The 17,144-nt window shown below is 45.7% G+C and overlaps 3 protein-coding genes and 1 long non-coding RNA gene across 4 annotated transcripts; all 4 read left to right on the top strand.

The window, feature by feature from the left end:
• The first annotated feature begins 3,197 nt into the window (after nt 1–3,197).
• Nucleotides 3,198–4,118, top strand: LOC127343732 (uncharacterized). The gene is made up of 2 exons (XR_007877478.2): nt 3,198–3,510; nt 3,894–4,118. It is a non-coding gene; the product is annotated as an uncharacterized lncRNA (long non-coding RNA).
• A 206-nt stretch (nt 4,119–4,324) lies between these two features.
• Nucleotides 4,325–5,132, top strand: LOC127343731 (uncharacterized). Its single transcript, XM_051369916.2, has one exon. It carries the CDS (start codon nt 4,565–4,567, stop codon nt 4,904–4,906), a length of 342 nt encoding a protein of 113 aa, XP_051225876.1. The 5' UTR covers nt 4,325–4,564; the 3' UTR covers nt 4,907–5,132.
• Nucleotides 5,133–7,129: 1,997 nt separating this feature from the next.
• LOC127343733 (mitochondrial import inner membrane translocase subunit TIM50) lies at nt 7,130–14,905 on the top strand. The gene is made up of 10 exons (XM_051369917.2): nt 7,130–7,617; nt 7,727–7,815; nt 8,277–8,313; nt 9,028–9,089; nt 9,184–9,297; nt 9,654–9,758; nt 9,836–9,934; nt 13,147–13,303; nt 13,400–13,490; nt 14,453–14,905. The coding sequence occupies exons 1-10, from the start codon at nt 7,296–7,298 to the stop codon at nt 14,499–14,501; spliced, it is 1,125 nt and encodes a 374-aa protein (XP_051225877.1). The 5' UTR covers nt 7,130–7,295; the 3' UTR covers nt 14,502–14,905.
• A 373-nt stretch (nt 14,906–15,278) lies between these two features.
• Nucleotides 15,279–16,631, top strand: LOC127343734 (uncharacterized). The gene is made up of 4 exons (XM_051369918.2): nt 15,279–15,530; nt 15,636–15,685; nt 16,057–16,138; nt 16,261–16,631. The coding sequence occupies exons 1-4, from the start codon at nt 15,356–15,358 to the stop codon at nt 16,305–16,307; spliced, it is 354 nt and encodes a 117-aa protein (XP_051225878.1). The 5' UTR covers nt 15,279–15,355; the 3' UTR covers nt 16,308–16,631.
• The last annotated feature ends 513 nt before the right edge of the window (nt 16,632–17,144 follow it).

The following is a 17,144-nucleotide window of genomic DNA, read 5'->3' on the forward strand; positions in this document are numbered from 1 at the left end:
TTGTTGAGTACGCTCGTACTCATACCACTCTTAAATCCCTTGCTTAGATTGTCTAAATCGTCTGGAGGAGGACTACGACAACCCTGAAGGAGCCGAGATCATCGGCTATGAAGAACCAGACCTCTCTGGAGGTATTGAAGGCGTAGACTACCTCATAGTCTACGGAACCGGGGAGGCTTCCGGAGGAGATCAAGCCTAGAAGCACCGAGTAGCAGTAGTAGCCGAGCAGTGCGAACTCTTAGTACTTAGCTGCTCGAGGAAATAAATGTATAACTTAATGAGACTTCTATATTGTAAGCTTAGTTGGGTTCGCCTCGAACCCAGGAGTATTCCTCTTAGGACCCAAGAGGAGCTCCGAGACGATATGTGTATTATGCTTGTAATAATAAATGAATGAGTTATGGACCTGCTATGTTCTGTTGTACTACTCTGAGGGATGTAATATTTGCGGAATGGTACTTCGTGAATATTATATCATCGACTGGCATACTACAACATGCAGTGGTATGCAGGGTCACCACATCATGCTCCCAGGAAAGGAAGGCGCGCCAGTAATCCTCACGCCGGTATGCCTCCCTGTGCCACAGTGCTGGCGGCAGCTGCTGGATCCGTCGGCGCATCTCCTGGGGCAGCGTAGTCCGATTGGTGCAGAGGAGGAGTTTGTGCCGCCGCCGCATGTGGACCGACAAACTATGCCGGTTGCGGGGTGAGGAAGCAGGCGGGTGCGCGCAGGGTTCCACCGAGGCGGAGAATCCTGGCGGTGCCGACGGCCGGACGAGGCACCAGACGAGACCCAACCTCGTGGTCGTTGGCGGTCTTCTTCATCCACTTAGAGAGCTTCATCGCGGCGAGATCTTGGAGGAGTTGCAATGGTGGCGGTCGTGGGAGCGTGGGCGAAGAGACGAGCACATCGATGGTTTAAGTACTGCTGGCCATCAATGCGCACGTGCAATTTCTACCGCCATTGGCATCAATGGCGGAGCAGGACTTTAGCGGCGGGCGCGGTGGCCAGCGACCACCTTGATGGCGAAACACTGCCACCGGTCATCATTCTGTCGTCAGGTCGCTTCCAAGCAGGCCCACGACACGCGCAGCCAAACATGCGTTGTCTACGCAGCGTCTGGGCCGACACATCGGTTTCCCAAATATGAAATATCGATGGATCGAGGTGAACGGATCGATCCGTTTGGAGCACCCGCTGAAGGTGCGCTCGCGCACCGTTTCAGACAACCCGGAATCATTTGGATCCACCGCCGGAGATGGCCTAAAGTAAAACAAACGTACAAGTGCTTGATGGCTAGTATACTCCGTAGTACGTTGTTTTGTACCATTACTTGATGAGGGCATGTGGCTCTCGTCCTTCCTGCTTGTGCGCCTGCCTCCCCATGCCTTTTCCAAGACCCAACGATCCGCCGTCGGCTTGGCCTGGCGTCCTAGCACCGGGCCTCTCTGAATCAGCCAACGTCAACACAGGAAGGTCCGGGTCACGGGAGAGGGAAGCAATGGGACCGGTGAAGGAAGCGAGTGCGTTGCACGTGACAGCGTGAGCAAGCAACGCTGCGCGCATAGCCGTACGCATACTACACTGCTGCCTCCACGTTCCCACCCTTGTCCTCCTGCGAGCGTTCCCCGTTTAACGCCAAACGGACCCTGACAATTCCACCTGCTGATGCGTCACAACATCCCTCCCCGAAATGCCCTCTCCGCCTCTCGATCGGGTTCCATCCTATTACTACCACCGTGAAACTTCAAAACTACAATAACTCTACTATCGCTGGCAATCTTTCGGTATCAGCACACGGTGATCCGGCCGGCGATGAAAAACAAAACAAAAACCCAAGGAATGCTCATGGAGAAGTGATGACCATGACGCCGGTGAGCAACCTCTGGGACGACCCCTCATAAAACCCAAGGAATACATCTACGTTGTGTGTGCGGTGAGCTGTCTGGTAAACTTGTAGTATCACTGAATGCTATCACTAGAAAGCCCTCTCAACATAAATCTAGCAACATCAATTGTAATTGAGATATTGTTGTTCAACTCTTTCTGCCCCAAAATACACGCGCTTTATTCGTAGGAATGGAGATTGTTCATCATAAGTTATCCTTGCAGCAGAAGATATGCGATAAGAAATTTTTGTCTTCACTAATGCAACTATATTTAGTAGGACCCTGGCGCGAAACACTACGAGCTCCTTTACTTCATAGCATATAAATAAGAAAAGCATATGATTGGAATGCCATTCGTACTTAAATCTTATGTGAAGGTGAAGTGTGTTTGATTATACTAAAGGAATTTTTCATAAGGTATGATCTGATTTTTTTACTATATAATTTACACTACAAAATTTCTATACAATCATTTCCTATAAAACAAGGTTGTATGAATCAAACAACTTATGTGAAAACAATTCTATAAAAGCCATAATTCTTGTACAAATCCTATAAATCAAAAATCAAAAGGAAACCTACCTATGTCTCGCTTCGTCCCACGAGTGAAGGACATAATTCAACCTCGAACAAATACAAAAGGGCTCTCGAGTCCTGAGAGCATCTCCACTCGGGGGGGGGGGGGGGGGCCCTTAAAGGCCCCGTAAAGGGCTATGGGGGTGTCGGCGCTAAATATCGCGCTCAGACGCCCCCCATCCCACGCACACACACATACCATTTCATTTTGTCGGCGGCTTGGCCCAACAACTAAATCGACGCCCCCATGACGAATCCGACACATGAGAGGGGGAAGGGGGCTACCTGGGATGCTGGATGGACCCGAGTTGGCGGGAAGGAGGATAGAAAGAGAGCGCGCGAACCAGCCGCTCGCCGTGCACCCATCGGTGTCAGCGTTTGCGGACCGGTCGTCTTCCTCCTCGCCTTTCGCGCCATGCCAATATCCACTCCAGCGTGAGGGCATTTGGGGAAACTCCATCCCAAAAGGCAAACGCGCACCGTCGCCACTCTGGCCGGGCATAAAAAACCGAAACCGAAGACCGAAGCCGAAATAACCGAGACCGAAACCGAAAAACACAGTATTTCGGTCATCGGTCATCACATTGGTCTTGACTATCAGGTGACCGAAATAATCTCGTACTGTTCGGTTATGGAGAGAGAGCGACCGAAATGACCGATCCGACCGAGAATTTCAGCCCAGCTAGCCCACATCTCCATGGCAGGCCACCAGCCCATCTAGACATGGACGAGTAGAGACCCTCTCGTCTCGTGTCTTTCGTCTGCCTCTCGCTTCCTTCCCCAATTGACCAGAACGCTGTCTCCTGCAAGCGCCGCCGCCGCGCCACCTCGCCGCCACCCTCCGGCCACCCCAGCATCTCCGTCCCCGCCCCATCTCCAGCCCCGCGTTGGCGCCTCACCAGCACGTGACCACGTTCCAATTCCGGCCAGATATGCCACGCCACCGCCCGATCTGCAACGCCGGCAGCCTCAACGCTTGCAGAATACCAACCGGTCGAAGGATTGAACCAGGCTACTCGCAACCGGCGACTTGCCAGAGTCACGGTAAAGAAAGAAACTTCCACTGCCTCTAATATTGTTCTAGTCTTCTCTGTGAGACTGCTCTGCATCTGGTAGTGCTATACTACTGTAAAGTATAGTGTAGATCTTGGTATTTGTGAGCTCCATTATCATGTTCTGAACGTATTTATGTCCTGTTTCTTCATTAGCTAGTGTTGTGTTAGACTGCTGTAAAATATTGTGCTAGTGTTAGACTGCTGTAGTTAGACTGCTCTGCATCTGCTAGCGTTATTGTTAGACTGGTCTAAAACATAGTTGCAGATTGCTGAAAATTGTGACATGTCTTTTTAGACTAATTTTTCTGTTTAATTTTGCTGGTTAGTTGTGTATTTTTTTACTGAGATGTACTTGTCATTGTATGTTTGTAGATGACAGCCGAATCTGAAGATGAGCTGAGACAATATGTTCATGAGGATGAGCTGAATGTACGTGAGCTTGCCCTTGCGAATGCAGAAGCAAATGAAGCAATAGCTCCAGGAATGGACGCCTTGCTGCCATGTTTTTTCCTGTGCTGCAAAGTATAAAGTGAAATACCTGAAATAATCACCATGTTGTGCTTCCATTTCTTAGATACATGTGCCGCATTTTCTCTATTTGGTCTATATGGTCGTGACCGAAGACCGGACCGAAAAGACCGAAGACCGAATACAGAAAGACCGAAAAGACCGAAGGTATTTTGGGTAGTATTTCTGGATGACCGAAATTTGTGAAGACCGAATAGACCGGACCGAGCAAACCGAACAGACCGAATGCCCGGGCAGAGTCGCCACAGTGCATCCGCCGATCCGCGGCGCTGCAAGAGAAAAAAACATGCCCAAAAAAGCACACAAAGCTTGGCTGGAGGCGGCGGCAGGGCGAATCTCCGCAGTCTCAGATAACCCCACTCTCGCCACCATCCCTTTCCCCACCTTCCCCATCTCCCCCCGAACAAACCTCTCTCTTCCGACGCCAAACCCCTAGCTACCTAGTACGGCCAATCCATCCATCCACCGAGCTAGCTCAAATCGCCAGCCCCAGATCCCTCCTCTCCGGGCCGCCGATGACGACGACGACGACCGCCACCACCAAGGCGAAGCTCGGGGAGCTAGTGTGGGAGCACCGGCTGCGGGCGGCGGCCGCGGTGGCGCTCCTGGCGGCCGCCGTGGTGTCGGTGTCCGCCATCGGGCCCCGGCTCGGCGCCGTGGTCTCCTTCTTCTGGCCGCTGCTCGTCTCCACCGCCTTCTTCCTCGTCGCCATGACCGTGCTGCTCCGGATCTCGCCGCCGCCCGCCGGCGCCGACGACTCCGGCAAGGACCTCGTCGACTTCGTCGCCGGCCCCCACCACATGGACCACTTCCTCCCGGAGGCCTGCGCCACCGTCGAGGTGCCGCCGGAGATCTAAGCAGAGCCGACCAGGCGGAGGAGAAGCATCACACAGCGGCAGCGAGATGGCGTCAGCGGGGTTGGCTGGTAGGGATGTGGGGTAACCTGTGCGGGCCCACCTGGTAGTCGGGGGCCAGGCGCGGTGGTGCGGCCATGGTTCCGGTAGGATATCCTCCGTCTCCGTGGTGTGGTGTACTGTGTACAATACTGCCAATTCAATAAAATTGTTACAGATTCGCCCTGTCGGTCGGCGCACCATTGTTCTGCGATGTTCTTTCGTTTTCCGGCCGGTCGAGGCTTCAGCTCTCGATGCGTTGATGCCAGGCGACGCTGAAATCTCGCGTTTATTTCGGAGAATCTACCATCTACCTTCAGCCTCTTGTTAACATAATGGCCATTTGTCTATCAGAAAAGACCTTCTATCTATTCTCGCTTTGTCATTTGAAAACGACTTTCGAAGAAAGACATGGGATAGAAACAATAGATCTCATCTCAAGACCTTGACGTCCGTTGAGAACGTTGTGAAGACGAAAAGGCAATGGATTGATACTACCAGCTACTAGGATGCATCCCTTTCCCTTTCGGCGAAGCAATGGATGGATTCTTCCTTTGGGGCAGGCTTATCATCCTTTCGGCTGTGTGGGATAGAATTTCCTTTTCTCGGAGCGGACCAGCACCGTAGCAAAGCACGAATTAGGATGATCATGCTCAAAAACCGTGCGTATTTCTTCTCCCAGTCTCCCGTCCTTGTCAAATCTGACTTGGAACGACAACGAGCTAGCCCGGTTAGTCGCTGTCGCCGGCCAACTCGCCATGCTAAAATCCGCAAGTCCGATTCTGCTTTAGGAGAAGTGAGGTCTACGGCACGAGTCAATGCACGCTGGTGGTGGGCATGATTGATGTCTCTTCCTTTGTACTCCTTTTTTATATAGAAGACATTTTATTTTTAAACATTACACACCTGTATAACTAAGATGAACACAGCCGAACCAATCAACAAACTAGAAGTAGAATTAAAACTGAAGCTCTCTACAACTGCTCATGATAGAAACGATAAAAGCGACTAAGACCAATGAGGGCCAACTCATAGATTACGCTGCCATTAAATATTGGGAAAAAATATCCCTCGCCGCATCATGCAACCGTGTAGACATCTCCGTAAACAGTCCATGATGCTCCACATGGTTGTAGAGATGACCATGAACAGGGTGTAGCCATGCACCGGTAGATGACCTGCATAAGAGAAGCATTTTTGTCGTTAAAACCCTTGGCAATTCCACGTAGCCGCAGCGACCAAATTATGTCAATTGCTCCCGCCCTAATAAGTAGCTTAAAACTAGGATCCACACCAACGCTAGCTTCGTAGTGGGTATAAGGTATACCCTTCTCTAGATGGTTGTCCATATAGATTTAGCAAATTTACACCGGAAGAATAAGTGTTTTATAGTCTCTTCATGGTGACAAAAGACATACATTTTTTTACTTCACTGCTAATTTCGTATCGCAAAGTTATCTCTGGTAAGAATTACCCTTCGATGAAGATACCACGTAAACACCTTGGTTTTAGGTGCGGCCTTCAACTTCCAAATCTTCATCTTATTAAGAACTTGTACATCAGGTTGGATCAAAGCCGACCTTGAACATAGAATCCACCAGGAATTTACCACTCTCGTTGAGATTCGATCGAAATTAATCGGATCCCTACGTCAAAATGGACCGAAGCTAGACGATGTAACAGAGCATTCGAAGATGCAGGTGGGCTATAATGAGCCGTGGTCCACCCTTTCCTGCCTGCTTTTCCTAGAATTTAGCTTAAATTTGGCCTGTCAGCAAACACATATCTCATATACTGCTCACTCCCTGCTTACTGGCTCAGCGTTCCTTTTGGCCACACTCGGGCAAGAATCTAGAACTTCTCAGGGCTTGCATGCACCTCTTTGTATTGGACATATACAAGTTTTAGTGAACCCGTAAGAAATTCCGTACCTCTAAATAAAAACCTTATTTATACCACGTTTTTTCTGTATTTTTGAATTTTCTTCCAAGTGGAAAGTCAAGACGGTAGTTTTTTTTTTATATAGAATGTGAGTAGAAAATAAGGGAAGAACGTTGAGCAGGTGGGCCATATCTCCACCCTGCTCGCTGGGCTCTGGGCCGCGTGCCCGTGGGCTTCCTCACCCCAAACCAAGAACGCATCGTCTAAGTTCTAACCATTCGCCTCTGACAAGAAGGGCAAAGTCCCCGAGTCTTCCATCTCCTTCGCCCAACGCCTCGCCGCCGCCTCCTTCCTCCTCCCTTCTCGGCCTCTTCCTTCCACTTCCAGCAGACTCTTCTCCCCTAAACCAAAACCCTGCGCGCAACCAAACCCCGAACCACATTCCTTGCCCCTCCCGCAAGCCGCGCCCGCCATGTCCCGCGCCGCGAGCTCGCGCCTCGCCCTGCGCCTCCTCCCCCGGACCTCCGCCGCCGCCGCCGCCCCCTTCTCCTCCGTCTCCCCCGCCGCAGCCGCCGCGGCGGCCGCCGCCGCCGCGTCCTTCGCTCCCAAGGAGGCCGCCGCCGCCGCAGCAGCAGCTCTCCCTCCCAAGGAGGCGGCCGCCTCCGCGTCCTCCTCCGCTGGCGATCCCGCGCCCGCGCCGCCCCAGGGGGCCCGCAAGCCCTTCGGGCTGCTCAAGGCCGGCCTCCTCACCGCCGTCACCTCCGCGCTCGGCGCCACCGGATACGTCACCTACGGTGCCATCTCCGATCCATACCCCCCCGCAGGATCTCACCGTTGCCGTTCCCGTGCTCACCCTGCATTAACACGGCTCATTTCGGCCTGCTGTCTTCTGTCTGTCTGCAGCTTATTCTGTGGAGGAGGTGGATCAGATGACGCGGGAGTTCCGGAAGAGCGCCAAGGATCCCGTCCCCGAGGACCTGTCCGGCTTCGAGGTAATGCACTCAACCGATGTTGCTTTCGGCTGCTCCTGCTGTTAACTTGTTAGTAGTATTTGGTCAGCTGCGTGAATGCATGATAAGCAATTAACCAGCACTTCCTGTATGTGTTTTATTTCTGCATCGACTATTTAGACGGGGTTAGGAAATTTGACCTTAGGAAATGTGACCTTGGGAAATCTGACGAGCTGTATTATTTGATCAGGTGTATCCTAGTTTTTTATTGTTTACACTTTCTGAAATCAAATATTTGGTCGCTTGGTTAGATTCACAAGGGTCAAGTAGTTGGCATGTACAGAAGTATGGTGAATCTGTATGGGTTCGGGACATGTTTTTCCATGGGAGGTCTGCATGTGGGGGTCTGGGAGAACATAAACTAGACTACAGGATTAATTTTCTCCACCGGATATAAACCGTCAACCACATGTCTAACAGTGCTGGCTTTTTCATATGTGCAGAAGTATAAGGCTACAGCTTATTTCGAGGCTATGAAAGGTAGGCTTTACGACACACTCATTCTTATCTTTATCGTTACCCTTTGAACATGGTTTCCCACATTTTGTGGATACATTTTCTTTATCCTCCTAGTGAGCAACCAACGATCCTCTTATCATTGATTTACAACTGTGGCAGAACAATTTTCTCACATGTCAGTGAATGAACAAGTGTATTTACTCTTATAACTTATATATAAGAAGTCATAGGTATAGTAATAGTAGCTAGAAAGTATCCTTATACAGTAAGTTCTAGTATGACATGAATATTCAGAGGTGAAAAACTAGGCTCTACACAATGTATAAAGTAATTAGGGACCACCTTTTCTTATGAGCACAAGCTTGTGTCTTGCATAGGTTGGCCAGGGTAGATGTGTTAGTTACTTAATTGTAGCAAACATATAATTAGACTGTATGTTTGCATCAAGTTATGAGTCCATTTACTGCAGCAGTTTGATACAAAGGGAACTTGTCATTGGTGCTAAATTAGTTAGATACTAAGAATCCAATCAACCAATGTAAATTAGTTAATGCATGGTAATTTTTGTATCTGCATACTCTAGATTGCTCTATACAAATTGATTAACCTGAGGAAGTAGCTGAGGGTCTTCAGTTAACATCTACCATATTCTTCTTTAACTCTCTCCTATGTTGCTTATTGGTTGAGCCATTTCTCTCTGCCTGCTTAGTGAGAACTGTATGTTTTGTTCTGCAGTTCCTGTTGCTGCTATTGACTTCTACTTGGACGCCAGGAGTCAAATTGAAGATCAAATTAAGGTCAGTCAATAAGGGTAAAAGCTTTGTTCTTCGTGATCCATTTTGATATTTTGAACTATTTGTTTCGTGATACTGACACTTATATGTACTGCAGGGATTTGTTGAACCATCATCAGAAAAACTTCTTCCGGATCTAGCTCCTAACGAACAACATGTCTTCACCGTAGTTCTGGATCTGAATGATACTCTTGTACACTCAGATTGGAAGGTAAAGTTGTGCTTTCAACAAAGCTTAGAATCTTGTTATTTGCTACGTGTGCTGGTCATGTGATGTGTATGGAATAGGACAGTATGAGAAAATCTTGTAATGCACTACAAATTTATCAAGCAAAGCTGTATGGCGAGAATCTGTTAGAGCCAGTACTTAAAAAAGGATACCCTGGGGTAGTATTCTAAATTCTTATAATATGTACGCTCAATGGGAGCACATGGTTTATTTTCTTCATAGAAGCCTTCCTGTTTAAGTTTTATATCATGCACACTTTATTTGTTTCCCCCTGCCCCAGGGGCTGAGGGTTATTTGATGAAGACTATGTATTTAATGTTTTCCGTATATGTTTATAGCGTGAGAGAGGATGGAAGACTTTTAAGAGACCAGGAGTGGATGCCTTTTTGGAGCATATTTCAAAGTATTATGAAGTTGTTGTGTTTTCTGATCAGTTGAGCATGGTAAGTTTGGCGAGATTCTTTAACATTTTAGCATGTGTGCAAAATCTAACTCAAATGAAACTTTTTTACACTTGTAGTACGTTGATCCTATTATGGAAAGACTGGATCCAAAATTCTGTGTTCGGCACAGGCTATCAAGAGTTGCCACTAAATATGAGAATGGAAAACACTATCGGGTATGGGGATCTTACCTGCTGCTCCTGTTGTTAATTGCATAGCTGATATTTCTATCATTATAAGTTCTTAAATATGTCATATATTGGTCAAAATAGTTTTGATTATTGGTGCTCTAAATCCCCTCTTATGTCAGATAAGTCAGATATATCGTGTGTGATGTATTTTTAAAATATACCCTTGCTAATAGTTTAGATTCTAGGCTATATGCTGGCATAACATTGATTGAAATTTGGTAAATGTTAGAACCAGTCACACATGCTTTTGCCTTTTCTCCATCTTGACAGGGTTTGCTATCTTTTGCACAAAAAAATTCAGTGATTATTACTTGTGTCTTGCATTTTATTTTTTTATAGAGCTTTAGTGATTTTTTTGGAGTGTTCACATGTTACACTGTGTCATAGTTTTCACAACAGATCTGTCGTAGTTAGTATCAAGGCTTATGGTGTTCTGAAGTTCCGCAAACACGAAATATGGAACACTATTGGTTGCGTGGTAGAGTCGTAGAGACATGCTAATATGCACAAGTCACGCCTTTTCTTGTAGGTTTTCCCTTTTTTTGTGCAACATTTACGGAGTTGCATAGCTTTGTGTGCTTTTGCTTTCTTGGGTTTCAGTTCCTAAATGTTAGGCTAGGTCACTTTTGATTGATTTAATTAGAATGTTGCCGCAATGCAAGAGGCATGAATGACTAGTGATGTGTGGTTTGGTAAAGTAATGCCAATATACGCTAGTTACTCCATGTCGTATCTTCTTTTTCAGACAGGGAGGTTGCAAACGTTGCATGTACTTGTCTTTGCTTTCCATTGATCGTGACATGGCTTGTCATGTTTTGCTCAACATTAATAGTGACCCCATGACCTGTCTTTGGTTGAGATAGCTTTTGGGTCCTAGGTATGCTTGTTTGATGCCCCACGAACTTGACAAATTATTTGGCAAAAATCTGTTAAGAGAAATAGGTGGACAAGCATTGTCAACTAAACTCTTTGGCAACAAATCAAGCAAACACCAAAATATGATGGGCAGCCATTTTCATGGCAGGGCTAGTTTGGGCACCCAACCAAACACACCTATTTCTTCATCTTGATTAGTTGAGTACCACAAATGTGTTCCTTTGGTGTTTTTTTTTTGGTTGCTTATAATCACAAAGTTAGATGTTTTGTTTTCATGAACATAACTTAAGAATATCATCAATAGCCAAAACAAGCATCGTATTCACTAATTATTTGAACTTTGAACATTATGTATCCATTTCCTTCTGCAAAGTTTCACCATGTGAACAATTCCTTGTGACCTAGTTTGTCATTTCTTCCCGGAAAGAAGTTAATTCTGTTGCACTTATTACTTTCTGAGACTGAGAGGTATTGGTATTTGGTAGCACAATTCGCTATATTTTTATTGCTTCACTTCTCTTCTTGTGACCCATGGCTTTACATTGTAAGTCCATTTATTTTTGCAATTACTACAGTGGCAATGTGGCATATGATACCTGTTCAAACTATTGAAAGTTGGATCCTTCTCATATATGGTTTAGTCTTCGGATAGAATATTAGAATGAGTTGGCTACTGTTAGCTAGTATTATTCTACTGTACTTCTTTGTAAACTATTCAGGATATTACCATTATGATGGGTGCATGTATTTCCTTGTTTGCAACTTATTTCTTAATTAATGTGCTTATTTTCTACTACTTATTGCAAAATCTACTACGGTTGTCCACAAATGTAATTTTATTGTATTTATTTGGGTGGAGGTAAACCTGATAATCTACCAAGGCCCAGCTCTTATCCCGGCCTTAAGCCAAATATGCAAGCTTACAACTCAACCCAATCCAGACCCACTAGATAATTTGAAATCTTGCTCGGCTATCCAATAAAGTGACCCACCTTTTCCAATGTGTTACTCTGAAACCATCTTTCCTTTGGGTTTTAGATATTGCCCATACGAGTGATAATGGAGTGTTCCTGGCTTTGAGTTCATCAAAAGTTCAAGTTGGGTCTCTTTTGTCTCTGCTTACTAGTTTCTGCAATTTCGTCAAAGGCACAGCTAGCATCTGCAAATAGGCTTCCGCTGTCTCCCTCCCTGTGATCAGGTCATGTCACAGCTGCTTTCATTTATATCCCTAGAAGCAGCTTGATGTGGATGTATGTTTGGATTGTCACCGAATGTACCCTACTTGCATTTTGGTCATGACCAAAAAAATGGTCTTTGCGTGGATAGTAGCAAATCTTTTGGCATGCCAATTCCACTTTACCAACTCTAGTTCATTTTTTCTAGCCAATGTTTTCTAACTAATGGGCAAGCAAAACCTCAACCAAAATTTTGGCTAGCCTAATCTTTGGTAACCTTGGGCAAAAACCAAACACACCTGTATGTCATGTCCCAATCTCTGCCTTCGCTAATGACTTTCATGCTGCAGCGGATTTTTGTCAGGTTGCTGCTGGCATGATTGCTGTTGGACTGGATGGCCTATCTTGAGCTCTTTCATGCTTTTGTAGTCTCTCTGATATGGGTGGGCCTCTTCCCTTGGTGTATAAACCAGAGTCCTACCATTTTAACTATGGCCTGTTTCAAAGTGACTGGATGTGAGAATATAAGAGGACCCGTCCCTTTAAGCCCTCATGAACTAGGTCCATTACCAGGCATAAAAGGGGTGCAATTATCACATATGTATTCATAGGGCTAAGGCCTCATGTAGGGGTCTTCATAGTAGTAGAGTAAGTTCATTGACCAGCTTGAGGTGTTTGGCTAGTGCCAAAAGTAACAGCTGAACAATCACTTTTTTGGGTGTTTGAGGAAATTGTATTTGGACTGCTGTTTCTCTCCTGTTTTATTTATTTATCAGAAATAATTTTTATTAACATTAATCATGGAAGTTTATTCATTTTAGTACAATCACCTTATGTCTGATCATGCTACTTATTTCTGGTAATTAGTACTGAAGGGGTGGCTGATAATTCCCCACTAGGTCATTCTTTTGGTGATGAATAATGCTTGTTCCAGCCTATTGAAATGTGTAAAATATTTTTCTAAAAGCTGGTCAATATTACAAGTTCTTAGTAACATATACTGCTAGGCAATGTGCATTCTTTCATCATTATTTAAGTATCCGATGTTAAGCAATTTTCTAGTAGCTGGTCAATATTACAAGTTCGTAGTAACATATCTTCAGTGTCAAGCAATTTTCTTATCTAACATTATGCTGCCATTATTAGGATTTGTCAAAGCTGAACAGAAACCCTGCCCAAGTTATCTACATCAGTGGTCATGCTCTTGAGTCATGCCTGCAGCCTGAAAATTGTTTGCCAATCAAACCTTGGAAGCTTGAAACTGATGACACTCAACTGATTGATCTTATTCCATTTCTCGATTGTAAGCTCTATGAAATTGAATGGTTTTTTGTTCTAGGTTTTGAGATCTGCTAGGTGTTGCGACCTGTGGAATCTGATAAACTAACAAATGCTGCAGATCTCGCAATGTCAAGGATTACTGACATCAGGCCTGTCCTTGCATCCTTCCAAGGTCGTGACATCCCTACCGAATTTCTTGAGCGTTCGAGGTAAGCAAATGTGTTATAAGCTCCAGGCTTGTAACCGCTTCCAGTTGTAGGTAATAGATATTCTGAGTATAAGTGTCCAATTCTTTGTGAAACTGACTAACTTTAAGCATCGCAATCGATGTAAATATTTTGTTTCATATTGGTCTTTACAAGCATCCCATGAGCTGTTGAGTGACTTGAGTATGCGCAAAGAAACAAAATATTGGTTGTCACTAAACTGACATGATAAAACAGTATGTTCAACAAGAAGTTAATTTATTAGGTTAAGCAAAATACACAAACACTTTTGCCACCATGATTCGCTAGGTTTAACAACAGAAAAGAAGTAATGTAATCTAGATAGTTCAGGGAATCATTATTAATTCCAGTACGATTTTACTGTTATGTTGAAAAAAAAGAGTTGTTTCCAAGGTTTTTTTAGTATTGAAAACCCAAGTGCACGGTAATGTGCCACTGGAGTGCAAGTACTGCCAAACAGGGGACTTTATCTAGCTTACACAAGTTAATCCACCAAATAAATTTGTTTTTTTTCTTTTGTTACGAGGAGTAATAATTACTATTTAGCCATCTCCATTATATACAATTGGTGTTTATGTATGGTTGATATTTTAGTTTCCAGCTTCTTACAACTGTGATCCTGGTAGGCACCAGCAAGCAGTTTAGGTGTGAAGTGCTGCTTAGCTTCGTTTTTTCCAGACCTAATTTGACTCGGTTGAGCAGAAGTTATAGGTTCTTACAATTGTAGGTTGCAGTATACTTTAGGGAACTTCCACTTTATTGTACAACTGTATGCTTCGTGAAGAACTTTAGCTTGTCCGAAATGTGAATTGATAACAACCCAGCCACCAGAACTATACATGAGTGCACCATCTCAAACTGTCTATATTTTCTTATTCACATGGTAGTTCAAGGATTCTTTATTTGATTTAGAGGTTCTAAGGACATAATCCATCGTTCTGCAGGCGTCTACAAGAACAGAAGCAGCAACAGGGACGCATTTGGCGGCGATAATCTGCTGTAGGGCAGCGATGGAATCAAGACTTCTCTTGGCAATTTCGTCGACTTTGATTCAGAAATCACCTACTTTCAGTAGTTACCTCATGTTTTAGTTACTATAGGCGTCTTGGAGTGATATCTGACCAAGCTATGTGAGAATTTCACGATAATGCGGGAGACATATTTTTGGACAAAGATGCGGGGTACATGCCACTTAAAAGCTCACTTTGCTGGCAGTATGAGAATTTGTCGAAATGAGCTTCCAGTTCATTGATTGCTGTAATCATGTGCAGTGTTACAATGTGAACCGATATGGCAATGTAGTAAGTTGGCGTATTGGATCCGTTTGTTGATAATAAGGTTTGTTATTCCGGAGCCCTGTATGATGGGATAATGTGAACAAGAACCGTTGGGGTTTATACCTGTTTTCTTCGTTTGGATGTCCGGTGCTTGTCCTTGGAAGCGAAATTGTTACTGGTCGAATGTCATTTGCTAATGGTTTCGACTTTCAGTGCCACAAATTGTTAGTTTACCTAGCATGTCTTTAAAATGTACAAGCGGAGTTGCAACTGAGAACCTTATGAATTGTTCTAGTCATGAGTTGCAGTTGATAATTAATATCAACTTAATTCTCATTCGGCCACACCCTAAAATCCCGAAAGAAAAAAACATTGTTAAATTGCCAATGATTTTCCCCTGGGATTTATAGTGGATGCAGCAGCGTCGCGTGGCCGATGCATGGTCCCTCTCTCGCGGGTTTCGACCTCAAAATCGATGACAAGTGGACGTGTCTGCGACTCGTGCGCCCAGACTTGAGAGTTTGTGGACTGGGGCGCTGCAACCCGGCGGCACAGCGAAAGCTTTTGGCGATGCAGGCGCGCGCGCTTCCCCCGTGCCTGCCGGGCGCCGGCCTCTCAGCCGGCACCGTCGGCAAGAAGGCTCCGGCGGTCCGCGTCCGAGCCGTCGATGGGCCTTCCGCGGCAGCCGCCGTCGCGGACCTCCCGCCGGCGGAGGTCACCTGGCAGATCGTCGTCGGCGCCGTAGGTCCGCTGCTGCACACGCTTGATTTGCCCATCGCGTATTCCCTCCTCCCTCCGGCTAACTCGTGTGTCTGATGCTATCTTGGCTTCGGCTTCCTTGTTCCTGCAGCTGGAGTGACGCCCTTCGTCGTTGCAGGCGTCGAGTTCGGCAAACGAATTGTAAGTGTCCTCTCAGTTTCTCGCCCTTCTGTGTGCTGCTCGACTCTTTGGCTACAGGAGATGCATTCCGGGCAAATTTTTACAACACTCCGCCCTCCTCTAAATCCAACCCAACACTAGTAATAGCGCTACCCAACCTGACCCTGATCATCAGCTTCCTCGCCGAGGAAGGAACTGATTATACGCAGTTTACTTATGATCAGAAGCGGTATTCTGCCAGTACGGCCTTCCCACTGAATTCTGATAGGCGAAGATTGTAGGTCCATCAGTCAGACCGCCGTATCCACAACATCTGATGTTCTTATCCGATCGTCATATTCGTGGTGCATTGTTATCCTCTGCCTCACAATGGGATGTTTTTCTCTGTTCAGATTCAGCAAAAGAAATGCGAGGTCTGCGGAGGGTCTGGCCTTGTGATGAAGAACGATCTGTATGTCCGATGCCAGGGGTGTGGTAAGCATATTTTATGCTTCAGCCTCACCTTTGTTCTCCCCTAGCAACAGTAGTTTTTTCTCTTATACAGTACCTTTTGGTGTGCAAACCTTGTGACATTGTGTTGGGCTCCTCTTTCTCAGGTGGTTTTCTGCCATGGCAATCGTGGAGGAGATTCTTCAAAGGCTGAGAATCATCATCTGGCACCTCGGTCGTATGGGCAAAGGTGGGTACTAGTATAAGGGGAGACTGTAACTAAGAGCAAGTGGGTCGACAGCGTTTAATCGCGTTTTCACTCAACCGGCCAAGTATACTTCAGACTGTGGAGTTTCTCATGCATATAGTTTGTACTACATCTGTCCGTAAAAGGATGTCCTATGTTATTTCTCTCAAGTTGGATGTATGTAGACAAATCTAGGAATGACTAACAGATCACTGAAGTGTATCCTGTTGAGTCAAATTGGGCGTCCTGCAATGACTAACGGAGCAAAGAAATATAATGCTATTCTGGCAACTGGCATTGAGCTTATCCACTGCGCAATGTGAACGATCTGAGTGAGTACATTTGTTACGTTCTGACGCTTGCTGGAGGAAGCTGGAGCGGTAGGGCTGCCAATCATCCTGCCACAGATTACATACGACAGAGCAATTGATCATGCAATCTTGGTAAGATTCAGAATGAAAATTGCTAGCATGATCCTTGTGTGGGGCTTAAAAACTGTGCGGCCGAAAGACGAGTTCACACTGATCCTTGTGACAATTTGGTTGCATCTCATGGAACCAGGGGTTTCCACCCCTTTTCATCTAAAAAAAATTGCAAGCATGACTTTGGGTAGATTTCAGAAAAGTTTAGGATAAAAGCAAGAAATTACTACTATGCATATATTGATAGGGCTCAGTCCAAATCGGTGGTTTATCATGAAGTTAACAGCAGCACGCCAACTGCATGGCCTGCTATCTCTCTCAGAAGAAGTTAATAAAAATAATCTAAAATAGGAATAAATGCTTCAAATCTTCTAACTACATA

Source organism: Lolium perenne, chromosome 3 (genome assembly GCF_019359855.2).
Source record: "Lolium perenne isolate Kyuss_39 chromosome 3, Kyuss_2.0, whole genome shotgun sequence".
Lineage (NCBI taxonomy): Eukaryota > Viridiplantae > Streptophyta > Magnoliopsida > Poales > Poaceae > Lolium > Lolium perenne.

Bases quoted from the DNA above. Each gene is read 5' to 3' on its own strand.
- LOC127343731 (XM_051369916.2), top strand. From the start codon at position 4,565: ATGACGACGACGACGACCGCCACCACCAAGGCGAAGCTCGGGGAGCTA.
- LOC127343734 (XM_051369918.2), top strand. From the start codon at position 15,356: ATGCAGGCGCGCGCGCTTCCCCCGTGCCTGCCGGGCGCCGGCCTCTCA. The intron at 15,686-16,056 runs GTAAGTGTCCTC...TTCTCTGTTCAG, and splicing joins TCGAGTTCGGCAAACGAATT to ATTCAGCAAAAGAAATGCGA. The intron at 16,139-16,260 runs GTAAGCATATTT...CCTCTTTCTCAG, and splicing joins TGTCCGATGCCAGGGGTGTG to GTGGTTTTCTGCCATGGCAA.
- LOC127343733 (XM_051369917.2), top strand. From the start codon at position 7,296: ATGTCCCGCGCCGCGAGCTCGCGCCTCGCCCTGCGCCTCCTCCCCCGG. The intron at 9,090-9,183 runs GTCAGTCAATAA...TATGTACTGCAG, and splicing joins AAATTGAAGATCAAATTAAG to GGATTTGTTGAACCATCATC. The intron at 13,491-14,452 runs GTAAGCAAATGT...ATCGTTCTGCAG, and splicing joins GAATTTCTTGAGCGTTCGAG to GCGTCTACAAGAACAGAAGC.